We start from the raw sequence: 13524 nt of genomic DNA, 5'->3' as shown, positions 1-13524 counted from the left end.
TTGGGAGCGGCGGCAGTGGCGCCTCAAAAAGCGTGGCGCGAGGGGGTGTGGCCCGTGGCCCGTGGCGTGAGCAGTGCGCGAGGTTCGGCGTTCGACGGAAAACAGCTTCCTCGCTGGGCGTCTGGCCCATAGGAGTTATCGCCGCCCGCGCCAATACGCCACACCCGAGTCAACGCTGTCGCCCGCTGGGAGGTTACCTCGCCCCGCTCTTCCGCTGGGCACTGGTCCAGGAGGGCTGGCGGTCCTGAACCGGGGCGGTCGAGCGTTCGGGTGAGCGGCCACAGGGCTACCCCGCCAGCTGTGGACGCGACCCGGTGACTGCGGCCGGCTACCTGAGCCCCGCGAGGCGGTCCAACCCGGCTGTCCGACCCAGCCGTCCGAACCGGCCGTCCGAACCGGCCGTCCGAACCGGCCGTCCGACCCAGCCGTCCGAACCGGCCGTCCGACCCAGCCGTCCGACCCAGCCGTCCGAACCGGCCGTCCTACACGGCTGTCCGACCCGCCGGCCGACATTGCTGTCCGACCCCGCTGACCAGCATCGGTTCCACGAGGTCTCAGACACGGCGACACACCCCTCCGCCGGAACTGTAGGCCAATTATAAGTCACCGATACATAGCTATAGCTGCATGACATCTATGGGGTTTGGGGAACTGTCACGTGTGTGTGCCGTTATCTCTGTTATGTACGTCAATACATGTCTGATGTGTGTTTGTGCTTCTGCTCGCTGCGTCTGCCTCTTACTGGAGTGATCCGGCCCCAATAACATCACACCGTGCTACGCAGACACGAAAACTCCTCATCTGTCAGGTCTGTTGATGGCTGACTTAGGGAGAATTTCGATGCGAAAGTGTCGAATGGCCCATTGAGCGGCCCATGGCCCATGTAACAGCGAAACAGCACTTAAACTTCCATTGCCATTGACTGCGACGCCACGTCACGAGCTATGTCTCGACGGAGCTGAGTGGGTGAAGGGGAACACCTGCCCCGATATTGCGCCAGATGTTCCGTAAGGGCGTCTCCGAGACGCCAGGTCGCCCTCGCTCTCGGCACGAGCGCTCCTCCACGGACCATAGCGGCAGTGCGTGCGAAAGGGAACAGCTGCTGCGATAGCGCGCCAGATGTTGCGTCAGGGAATCGCCGAGACGCCATGTCACCCTCGCTCTCGGCACGAGCGCTCCTCGACGGAGCATAGCGGCAGCGCGTGCGAAAGGGAACAGCTGCCGCGCTAGCGCGCCAGATGTTGCGTGAGGGCATCGCCGAGACGCCATGTCACCCTCGCTCTCGGCACGAGCGCTCCTCGACGGAGCATAGCGGCAGAGCGTGCGAAAGGGAACAACTGCTGCGATAGCGCGCCAGATGTTGCGTGAGGGCATCGCCGAGACGCCATGTCACCCTCGCTCTCGGCACGAGCGCTCCTCGACAGAGCACGGCAGAGCGTGCGAAAGGGAGCAGCTGCTGCGATAGCGCGCAAGATGTTGCGTGAGGGCATCGCCGAGAGGCCATGTCGCCCTGGCTATGGGCACGAGCGCTCCTCGACGGAGCATAGCGGCAGAGCGTGCGAAAGGGAACAGCTGCTACGATAGCGCGCCAGATGTTGCGTGAGGGCATCGCCGAGATGCCATGTCACCATCGCTCTCGGCACGAGCGCTCCTCGACGGATAATAGCGGCTGAGCGGGCGAAAGGGAACAGCTGCTGCGATAGGCCGTCAGATGTTGCGTGAAGGCATCGCCGAGACGCCATGTCACCCTCGCTCTCGGCACGAGCGCTCCTCGACAGAGCACGGCAGAGCGTGCGAAAGGGAGCAGCTGCTGCGATAGCGCGCAAGATGTTGCGTGAGGGCATCGCCGAGAGGCCATGTCGCCCTGGCTATGGGCACGAGCGCTCCTCGACGGAGCATAGCGGGCGAAAGTGAACAGCTGCTGCGATAGCGCGCCAGATATTGTGTGAGGGCATCGCCGAGACGCCATGTCACCCTCGCTCTCGGCACGAGCGCTCCTCTACGGAGAATAGCGGCAGAGCGGGCGAAAGGGAACAGCTGCTGCGATAGCCCGCCAGATGTTGCGTGAAGGCATCGCCGAGACGCCATGTCACCCTCGCTCTCGGCACGAGCGCTACTCGACGGAGCATAGCGACAGAGCGTACGAAAGGGAACAGCTGCTGCGATAGCCCGCCAGATGTTGCGTGAGGGCATCGTCGAGACGCCATGTCACCCTCGCTCTCGGCACGAGCGCTCCGCGACGGAGCATAGCGGGCGAAAGGGAACAGCTGCTGCGATAGCGCGCCAGATATTGTGTGAGGTCATCGCCGAGACGCCATGTCACCCTCGCTCTCGGCACGAGCGCTCCTCGACGGAGAATAGCGGCAGAGCGGGCGAAAGGGAACATCTACTGCGATAGCGCGCCAGATGTTGCGTGAGGGCATCAACGAGACGCCATGTCACCCTCGCTCTCGGCACGAGCGCTCCTCGACGGAGCATAGCGGCAGAGCGTACGAAAGGGAACATCTACTGCGATAGCGCGCCAGATGTTGCGTGAGGGCATCAACGAGACGCCATGTCACTCTCGCTCTCGGCACGAGCGCTCCTCGACGGAGAATAGCGGCAGAGCGGGCGAAAGGGAACAGCTGCTGCGATAGGCCGCCAGATGATGCGTGAAGGCATCGCCGAGACGCCATGTCACCCTCGCTCTCGGCACGAGCGCTCCTCGACGGGGCAGAGCGGCAGAGCGTACGAAAGGGCACAGCTGCTGCGATAGCGCGCCAGATGTTGCGTGAGGGCATCGCCGAGACGCCATGTCACCCTCGCTCTCGGCACGAGCGCTCCTCTACGGAGAATAGCGGCAGAGCGGGCGAAAGGGAACAGCTGCTGCGATAGCCCGCTAGATGTTGCGTGAAGGCATCGCCGAGACGCCATGTCACCCTCGCTCTCGGCACGAGCGCTACTCGACGGAGCATAGCGACAGAGCGTACGAAAGGGAACAGCTGCTGCGATAGCGCGCCAGATTTTGCGTGGGGGCATCGCCGAGACGCCATGTCAACCTCGCTCTCAGCACGAGCGCTCCTCGACGGAGAGTAGCGGCAGAGCGTGCGAAAGGGAGCAGCTGCTGCGATAGTGCGCGAGATGTTGCGTGAGGGCATCGACGAGACGCCATTTCACCTTCGCTCTCGGCACGAGCGCTCCTCGACGGAGCATAACGGCAAAGCGTGCGAAAGGGAACAGTTGCTGCGATAGCGTGCCAGATGTTGCGTGAGGGCATCGCCGAGACGCCATGTCAGCCTCGCTCTCGGCACGAGCGCTCCTCGACGGAGCATAGCTGCAGAGCGTGCGAAAGGGAACAGCTGCTACGATAGCGCGCCAGATGTTGCGTGAGGGCATCGCCGATAAGCCATGTCACCCTCGCTCTCGGCACGAGCGCTCCTCGACGGAGCACAGCGGCACAGCGGGCGAAAGGGAACAGCTGCTGCGATAGCGCGGCAGATGTGTGAGGGCATAGCCGAGACGTCATGTCACCCTCGCTCTAGGCACGAGCGCTCCTCGACGGAGAATAGCGGCAGAGCGTGCGAAAGGGAGCTGCTGCTGCTGCGATAGTGCGCCAGATGTTGCGTGAGGGCATCGCCGAGACGCCATGTCACCCTGGCTTTCGGCACGAGCGCTCTTCGACGGAGCCGAGTGGTAGATCGGGCGAAAGGGAACAGCTACTGCGATAGCGCGCCAGATGTTGCATGAGGGCATCGCCGAGACGCCATGTCACCCTCGCTCTCGGCACGAGCGCTCCTCGATGGAGTATAGCGGCAGAGCGTGCGAAAGGGAGCAGCTGCTGCGATAGTGCGCCAGATGTTGCGTGAGGGCATCGCCGAGACGCCATGTCACCCTGGCTTTCGGCACGAGCACTCCTCGACGGAGCCGAGCGGCAGATCGGGCGAAAGGGAACACATGCTGCGATAGCGCGCCAGATGTTGCGTGAGGGCATCGCCGAGACGCCATGTCACCTTCGCTCTGGGCATGAGCGCTCCGTCGAGGAGCATAGCGAAAGAGCGGGCGAAAGGGAACACCTGCCGCGATAGCGCACCAGATGTTGCGTGAGGGGAAGTACAGCATTGGAAGCGATCATAAGCGTATTAGTCTACAGTTGGGAGCGCTCCTCAAAAGAGAAATGCAGGGAAGTCAAAAAGAGTACGCTAAATTAAATGACGAACAAATAGCGCGAATAGCGGCCGGCATAGAGGAAGCACTAGAAAAACGTCGCATGGAAAGATAACTCAGGGGACCAATTGCAATGCATGCTCACTGACCTGGAGAGGCAAATCAGAAGAGTGGGTCTAAAAATTAATCTGCAGGAAACTAAAGTAATATTTAACAGTCTCGGAAGAGAACAGCAATTACGATAGGTAGCGAGGCACTGGAAGTGGTAGGGAATACATCTACTTAGGGCATGTAGTGGTTGCGGATCCAGATCATGAGACTGAAATAATCAGAAGAATAAGAATGGGCTGGGGTGCGTTTGGCAGGCATTCCCGGATCATGAACAGCAGGTTGCCATTATCCCTGAAGAGAAAAGTATATAATAGCTGTGTCTTACCAGTACTCTCGTACGGGGCAGAAACCTGGAGGCTTACGAAAAGGGTTCTACTCAAATTGAGGACGACGCAACGAGCTATGGAAAGAATGATAGGTGTAACGTTAAGGGATAAGAAAAGAGCAGATTGGGTGAGGGAACAAATGCGAGTTAATGACATCTTAGTTGAAATCAAGAAAAAGAAATGGGCATAGGCAGGACATATGTAATGAGGAGGGAAGATAACCGATGGTCATTAAGGGTTACGGACTGGATCCCAAGGGAAGGGAAGCGTAGCAGGGGGCGGCAGAAAGTTAGGTGGGCGGATGAGATTAAGAAGTTTGCAGGCACGGCATGGCCAGAATTAGTACATGACCGGAGTTGTTGAAGTATGGGAGAGGCCTTTGCCCTGCAGTGGGCGTAACCAGGCTGATGATGATGATGGTGATGATGATAATCAGTTAGAACTACTCATTAGTACAAAAATAAAAGTAAAATGAGTAAACCGCTGGAGAGGAAAGAGGAAGCCACGAAGTTGGTGAAATAAGGAAATTAGGGAGGCCTTTGAACAACGACGGTTGGCATCTCGGGAACACAGAGAAGCAAAGAGGGCGCAGTTATCTGAAGACGAAATAGGCCAAAAATGGGAATCTTATGAACAAAAGAAACAACAAGTGCAGGTGCTCGTCTAGGCTAAAATAAAGCAGTTCTCTGATCGCTGGCTGGCTGAAGTTTGCGATGCAACTAATTAAGGGGGGTCAAGAAAATTCTGGAACCAAATAAGCTGGCTGGGTAAAGCGAATCACAGAAAGCAGGAACAGATTCACGATGCCGAAGGAAATTGTTTAGAGGGAGATGACGCTGTGAACTACATCGGTTCAGTTATAGTAGAGTCACTTAGGAAAGACGATAGGGTAATCGCCCCAAATGAGGGAGCAACACAGGATAGCATAATAGAAAACAGTTTAGAACTGACCAATCTTAACTGGACAAAGGCGGAAGCAAATGTTCCAAAATGCACGTCCGCGGGGATAGACGAAATTGCAATGAAGTTAATTAATGAACTTGGCCCAAGAAGCAAGGAAACGCTGATAAAAGCATTGGAGGCAGTCATAAGCGAATTCCGCACAGCTGGAAACAGAGTAAAATGAATTTGATTTATAAAGGGAAAGGTGATAAGAAGAACATAAAATCCTTCCGACCAATTACGATAACATCAGTTATATATAGGCTGGCGATGCAGGCGGTCAAACTAAAAATGCAGTCATGGGTAGAATGTAATAGTATACTCGGAGCACTTCAGAGCGGGTTCAGAAGTGGTAGGCGCTTAGATGATAGCCTGTTCGTGCTTACCCAGTGCATATAACTAGCTAAGGCGGAAAACAGACCTCTGTATTTAGCCTTCCTGGACATAAGCGGTGCATAGGACAACGTGAACAGGGAACTCCTGTGGAACATAATAAACGATGAAGGTATCGGTCATGAGGTAATTGATTTTCTACAGGAACTATATCGAGAAAATAATGTTGAAATAACATGGGAAGGAATTAAGAGTACGGCAACTGTCGAGGTACACAAAGGATTAAGGCAAGGTTGTCCTGTATCACCGCTGCTGTTCGTGCTTTATGTGACAAGTATGGAAAGAAGGTTACAACGAAGCAATCTAGGGTATAATCTGTCGTACAGATTAGGCGGAAAGGTTGTTGAGCAACGACTACCGGGTTTAATGTATGCGGACGATATTGTAATGTTAGCAGAGAGCCAGGAAGATTTGCAAACCCTGGTTAATTACTGTGGAGACGAAGGAGACAGTTTAGGTTTCAGTTTTAGTACAGCTAGGTCCGGTGGGATGTGTTTCAACGATACAACTGATACAACTGATAACTGTTGTCTATCGCCACAGGAATAAGATTACGAGGGAAATTGTGGAAGCAGCCGAGATAGCCAGAGCAGGTGACGAGTGCGTTAGCACGCCGTCTATATTTTTTATCAAGAGCTTGAATTTTTGGACATAATGGTCACATGACTGTCTTTTTCCTCCTTCCCTTCAGTGTGTTCTATTGCAGTGGCGTCCCAGTGAGTATATATGTACTCACCAGCTGGAATAAATCAATTGCTGAAAGTTAGCGCTCGTCCTGTGTTCTGCTTGTCCCTGTGTCAAAATTTTTGCGCTATGTATCCCAGTCTGAATGTATCCCACCAACACGCCCAAACTTCTTCCCTGCTAAAGTGCATTTCTAGTACCTTGGGCCTTCCCTATGCTGTTCCTCCTGATCTTTGTTCTTTGGTTACTCGTGCGGCCTATGCCGAGGTTCAAGCTCGTGCCCTCTCGTTTTGCGTTCGGTCCAGGATTTTACCTCCTGCAATTCTGGCTATGCTTGGGGGGTTCCCTCCGTCTTTTAACCATGGCAGAAGGTTGTGCAAGATTTTCCGTGCTGAGTGGCGCCGACAGGCTGGTTTCTACCGTGACTGGTTGTACGCAAGCATCCTTTGTGACGACGACGTGAGGCGAGCACGCCAAAGATGGTGGGAACACTCAAGGCTGTTGACATATTCCACTGAAACCTTCTGGCACGGCGTTCTGGACGCCCTTCGTCCCTTGGCTTCCCGCAAGGTCGGGCATAATGAGGACAGGCTCCACACTATAGGTGACGCCGACGTTCCTGAGGAAGTTCAACGGATTCTGTGCCTCGGTCTAAAATTCGCCGTTCAGCCTCGGAAGGATCCCGCTGAGCTTCTGACTTGCGTCCGTGATGTGGCTAAGATGGCGCCAGTGGAGGAACGTGAGGCCTGTGTTTCTCAGGGAGTCAAGGTGCTCTCTTGTGGCGGCTTCACTTCGGGAACGCAGGCTATGTGTCCTGCCTGCGGACAAGGAAGGGTGTTTCGTGGTGCTTTCCCAGGGTGTTTACCGTGATAAAGCCTGTGCTGCGGTATGTGCTGTCTTTGATCCTATTCGACGTGTTTCGCTGAAGAAAGTAAAGTTGCGAGCTAAGCAGATGTGTAAAGATCTTAATTTGGCAAACGTTGCAAAGAAAATCAATGGCACGGACGGTGACTGCCTAGAAATGTTTTTCACCGCCAAGGCCCATAAGGATGATTGTCCTTTTCGTGTCATTGTTTCTGAATCCGGGACGTGGCAGAAGTGCGTCGCAGAATTCCTGCAAAATAGCCTGAGGCTCCTCAACGTGGCGGATCCGTTCCTTACCAAAGATTCTTCAGCTGTGATCAACTTTTTAAATGGAGCTGACGGCGAGTGTATAACTGCATTTTCTGTGGACATAAAAGATTTGTTTTATTCTTTGCCACATGAGGATTTGCTGTGCAGTGTTGAGGCGGCAATACATGAGCACGGCGCTGCCCTTTTTTCTAACGCTTGTGGTGTTAGTGTGGCAAGGTTTTTAGAGCTTTTATCATTTTATTTGAGGTCCACTTTTGTTCAATTTGACAATAACATTTACCTGCAAAAGCAGGGTGTTTGCATAGGCTCTTGCATAGCGCCCATATTAAGTGACCTGTTTTTAGCTCGATGTGACAAAGCTTTTGCTGCGCGGTTGGGTGATTTGGGCGTTGTGAAGGTTTTTAGATATGTAGATGATTTTTTGGTATTTTTAGATAGATCACTACTTGATCCGGCTGCCAGTTCTCATGTAGATTGCCGTTTTGACTGTTCAAACCCTGCTGTTAGCTGTATTCTTGCCTCATTCAATGAGCATTATAGGCCACTTACGTTCACTACTGAATTCCCAGCGCAGGGCAATATCAGGTTTTTAGAATTGCGTTTGCATTTCAAAGCTGAACACGTGTGTTGGGTATATGAGCCCAGAGCTAATAAACCGCCCTTGAGGTACAGTTCTGCACACTCTAAACTCATAAAAAGAAGTGTCGTACGTTCTTTCCTGTCATGCGCTCTATCTAAGTCATGTGCTCACTTGCTAGATGAAGGCCTTAGTAAGCAAGTGGCTCGTCTGGAAGCAGCGAACTATCCGAGACATATCATTATCTCGGTTGCTGAAGGCCTGCATCGTCAAAGGAAACTAACTTCACGCATGAGCGATGAGCAGAGAGCGGATGACGAAAGAGAAAGGAAAGAAGAAAGGGACAAACGAAAAGTGGCGGTAATTCGCTACTTTCATAAGGTTTACCACAACCTAAAAAAGGTTGGGCAACGTTCTGGTGTAAACGTTGTGTTTACAGCACCTAACAAACTCTTGAGGTTGAGTGTGATGAGCTGTCCCATGAGGAAACGAAAGCCTAGTTGCGCTACCGCGCACAAAGATCCTTTTGGTACATGCACTCGCAATGTTGTGTATAAGATCCCACTCTCGTGTGGGAAGTACTACGTGGGCCAGACGGGCAGATGTTTAAACGTGCGTCTGGCGGAGCATAGTAACAAAGTGGAGAGAATCGCAATAGATGGGCATCTGGCTGCCCATTGTAGAAAATGTGACGCGAAGGAACCGTGCTTCCCGCTATTAAAACAAACTGTTCTTGTCTATCGCCACAGGAATAAGATTACGAGGGAAATTGTGGAAGCAGCCGAGATAGCCAGAGCAGGTGACGAGTGCGTCAGCACGCCGTCTATATTTTTATCAAGGAAATAGCTTGAATTTTTGGGCATAATGGTCACATGACTGTCTTTTCCTCCTTCCCTTCAGTGTGTTCTATTGCAGTGGCGTCCCAGTGAGTATATATGTACTCACCAGCTGCAATAAATCAATTGTTGAAAGTTAGCGCTCGTCCTGTGTTCTGCTTGTCCCTGTGTCAAAATTTTTGCGCTATGTATCCTAGTCTGAACTGATAAGGAGCTTACAATATAAGGCCATGAAATACCCCGAGTGGCTGAATACAAGTATCTCGAGGTATGGATAAACAAAGGGCAGATGTACAGTCGACCAAAAAAGTTTACGGACCACGGGATCTCAGAAAATTCAAAATATACGAGCAGCCTTTAAAAACAGCCAGTAAAATTGTGCATCACAATGTTGTTCGCATATGCCAGAAAAGGCTGGAAATGGAAATAACAGGCTGTGTTTTGAGACTAAGGAGATATTCAGCTTTTCGTCAGATCTCTTGGTCCGTAAACTTTTTTGGTCGACTGTACATGGAAAAGCACGAACACTCTCATAGCAAAGTGGCGAAGAGATGCCGGGATAAAGAAGCATAGGGCATTGTGGGGGTACAACAGGTATGAGGTACTGAGAGGTATTTGGAAGGGAGTAATGGTGTCGGGGCTTACTTTCGGGAATCCGGTCCTGTGTTTAAGGGCAGAGGTTCAGTCGAGACTAGAAGTAAATCAGAGAGCTGTGGGAAGATTAGCACTAGGTGCCCACGGGAGAACCACAAACGAAGCAGCACAGGGGGATATGGACTGGGCATCGTTCGAAGCACGGGAAGCTCAGAGTAAAATCCTATATGAAAAATGTCTGAGGCAATTGAACGATAACAGGTGGGCAGCTAAGGCATTTAAATATCTATACAGAAAGAGCGTTGACTCGCAATGGCGGAAAAGAACTAAGAAGCTAACCAGTATGCGAGACACGAGGACGAAGGAACACAGAGCATTAAACGGCAGGTTAAAAACGCGAAAGGTAAAAATTTGATAAATTCAATGGTAAAGAAGCATAGTGTTTAACTATATCGAGACTGGAAACAGCAGATCAGGAAGGAAGCGTTTTATGATAACTCAAGAAGCAGTACTCTTCTCTTTGAAGCTAGGTCAGGATGTCTTAGAACGAGGAGCTATAAAAGGAAATTTAACGAAGACTCATGTACTGTGTGCGGTAAATCTGTAGAAGCAGTAGAACATCTCATACTAAAATGTGATGGTATCAATCCTGATGTCGATGCGGCCACAGTACGCTTACTGAGGCCCTAGGGTTCAGAGATAATAATAGTCATGCAAATAAGTATGCGGTGGAAATTAGCAAAAGGCGATTGGAGGATTGGTGGCTCAAAACAGAGAGGTGACATAAGGTTAAAAGGGTAGGAAGACGTCTTTAAAGAAAATCGAGAATTTTAATAATACACAGCACAGGTAAATAAAAATAAAAGGCAAAATAAAAAGCTGAGCATGGTGGCAACTGCCATCACACCGTTTCAAAGGGGATGCTCCTACCTTCCATCCATCCGAGGGCATCGCCGAGACGTCATGTTACCCTCGCTCTAGGCACGAGCGCTCCTACGAGGCGCATAGCGGCAGAGCGGCTGAAAGGGAACACCTGCCCCAATAGCGCGCCAGATGTTGCGTGAGGGCACCCCCGAGACGCCTTGTCACCTTCGTTCTCGACACGAGCGCTCCCTGACGGAGCATAGCGGCTGAGCGGTCGAAAGGGAATACCTGCTGCGATAGCGCGCCAGATGCTGCGTGAGGGCATCGCCGAGAAACCATGTCACCCTCGCTCTGGGCTCGAGCGCTCCATCGAGGAGCATATCGGCAGAGCGGGCGAAAAGGAACACCTGCTGCGATAGCGCACGAGATGTTGCGTGAGGGTATCGCCGAGACGTCATGTCACCGTCGCTCTGGGCACGAGCGCTCCTCGAAGGAACATGGCGGCATAACGGGTGAAAGGAAACACCGGCCGCGATAGCGCGCCAGATGTTGCGTGAGGGCATCGCGGAGACGCCATATGTCACCCTCGCTCTTGGTACGAGCGCTCCCTGAGGGAGCAGCGGCTGAGCGGGCGAAAGTGAACACCTGCTGTGATAGCGCGGCAGATGTTGCGGGAGGGCATCGCCGAGACGCCATGCCACCCTCGCTCTGGGCACGAGAGCTCCTCGACGGAGCATGGAGGCAGAGCGGGCGAAAGGGAACACCTGCCCCGATAGCGCGCCAGATGTGTGGGGGCATCGCCGAGACGCCATGTCACCCTGGCTATCGGCACGAGTACTCCTCGACGGAGCATAGCGGCAGACTGGGCGAAAGGGAACACCTGCTGCGGCAGCGCGCCTGATGTTGCGTGAGGGCGTCGCCGAGACGCCATGTCACCCTCGCTGGTAGCACGATCGCTCCTCGACGGAGCATAGCGGCAGAGCGGGCGAAAGGGAACACCTGCTTCGATAGCGCGCCAGATGTTGCGTGAGGGCATCGCCGAGACGCCATGCCACCCTCGCTCTTTAGGAAAGGGAAGACGCGAGCGCGTGGCCTGTGCTCTGTGGAGGTAGGGGGCTTTATGTGGAGGCTGCTTAGGACGCCAGTAACAGGAAGCAAGGGGAAGCACGTCCGCTTGTAACGCTATCTCATAGGCGGTCAGAATAACCAGACACGGCTGATAGGCAAGCGCCTGTGCACTGCCTCCTACGCCAGATGGATGCGCAACAGGCTGGGTCTGCAATGCAGCGTTTGCTGCTACAAACCGCGCTCGGTACGCTAGCACATTAGAAACGTGGAAGGACCAACATATGCCCGGTAGTTAATAGGCACTCAGCGTATTTTAATGCGCAAAAAAAAAGCATTCTTTCGCGAGTACCGCAAGATCTGTCCGCCACGCGAGAAGTGTAATGTCTTGTCTCTGCCCAAAAATGCGTAGTCTGCGACGTTACAACATTCAATCATTATAATGGTATCAATGTAGATTGGTAGCTTTATAAGCGATGAGCAATAATTGAAAAATAAAATTCATTAGAGAGAATAACAATAGATACATAGTGTCTTCAGATAATGCATGTGGAAGCCTATAGTAGGGGCGGGCCAACTTGAAATTTGGATGTAGGCCAGCATAAATCTAGGAGTGGGCCAATTTAAATTTCGGGATGCGCCATGGACAAACGTGAAATTTTGAGGTGGGCCAACTTGAAATATGAGGGTGGGCCAACTAAAATCTGGTAGTGGGATATGTTGAAATTTGGGCGTGGGCCAGCATAAATTTGGGTGTAGGCCAACATAAATTTGGGGGCTGGCCAATTTAAATTTCGGGGTGGGCCAGCTTAAAGTTGGGGATGGTACAACTTGAAATTTTGGGGGTGGGCCAACTTGGAATTTGGAGAAACTTGGAGGTGGGCCAACTTGAAGTATGAGCGAGGGCCGACTCAAATTTGGTAGCGGCTCAAGTTGAAACTTGGGGGTGGGCCAACTTAAACTTGGGGGTAGGCTTATGCAAACTTTGATAACTCCAGTACAGTTTCTGCGTACTTTTTTGCAGTACGGAGTCCTGCCTACCTACTCCCAACATAGCATGAATAAACCTCACCTGATTCGGAGCGGTTTAGGCGAAAAGTGCACTGAGGTGAAACTTTAGCTTAGGTAAATAAACTTAATTTCGTCATTTATTACTCAGGCTTAGTTATTTATATAATGATGACGTTTGCTTACTCACTTAATTAGTTAACCTCATTTAAGGTTATAATGAAGACGTTTATATCTGTATTATTAATTAAGATTACTTAATTAGGTCTAACTAATATAAAGTACCCTTAATTCTTGATTAGGCTCTGTTAATTGAACCTTAGTAACTTTTGATTAGTCTAATAAATTAACATACATTGATTTTAATTAGCCTCAATATTCCTAGTTATCCTCAATTAATCACCGTTTTACTTAACTAATCTTATCGTAACTAATCTTATCAGTCTTTATTAATCTTACTTACACTTATACCTCTCAGTAATCACTGTGTATAGTCAAAATCAAAAATCTCATTAGTCATACTTAGTCATAAGGCATTCTCATATACACCTCCGTAGGACCTCATGTACGCCTATGCATGTAGTGCATCGTGTCAAGCTTTAGACAGAAAAACGGACGGACGGACGGACGGACGGACGGACAGTGTTCCGAGAGAAGAAGCCCTAGTATGCTTACCCATTGATATAGGTACGCCAGGAGCACCTAATAACTACCGGGCGTATGTTGGCGCTTCCACGTTTCCAGTGCGCTTGCGTATCCAACACGGTTTGCTAGCAGCAGGCGTTGCGCTGCAGGCCCGCTCCTTGTGCAACAGTCATGCGAGAAGGGAGGAATTCCGGCTAATTCT

The 13524-nt window shown here is 51.8% G+C and overlaps 1 protein-coding gene across 1 annotated transcript in view; it reads right to left on the bottom strand.

The window, feature by feature from the left end:
- LOC142588515 (bone morphogenetic protein 2-like) overlaps positions 1 to 10694 on the bottom strand; it is a 60210-nt gene extending 49516 nt beyond the window's left edge. The window contains exon 1 of the mRNA XM_075700332.1: positions 10671 to 10694. Within this exon, the coding sequence (XP_075556447.1) occupies positions 10671 to 10677 (7 nt within the window). The 5' untranslated portion in view covers positions 10678 to 10694. The remainder of the gene's footprint in view (positions 1 to 10670) is intronic.
- Between the last annotated feature and the right edge of the window lie 2830 nt (positions 10695 to 13524).

This window comes from Dermacentor variabilis, chromosome 7, assembly GCF_050947875.1.
Source record: "Dermacentor variabilis isolate Ectoservices chromosome 7, ASM5094787v1, whole genome shotgun sequence".
In the NCBI taxonomy this organism is placed as follows: domain Eukaryota; kingdom Metazoa; phylum Arthropoda; class Arachnida; order Ixodida; family Ixodidae; genus Dermacentor; species Dermacentor variabilis.
This window is presented reverse-complemented; position numbering and strand designations above follow the sequence as displayed.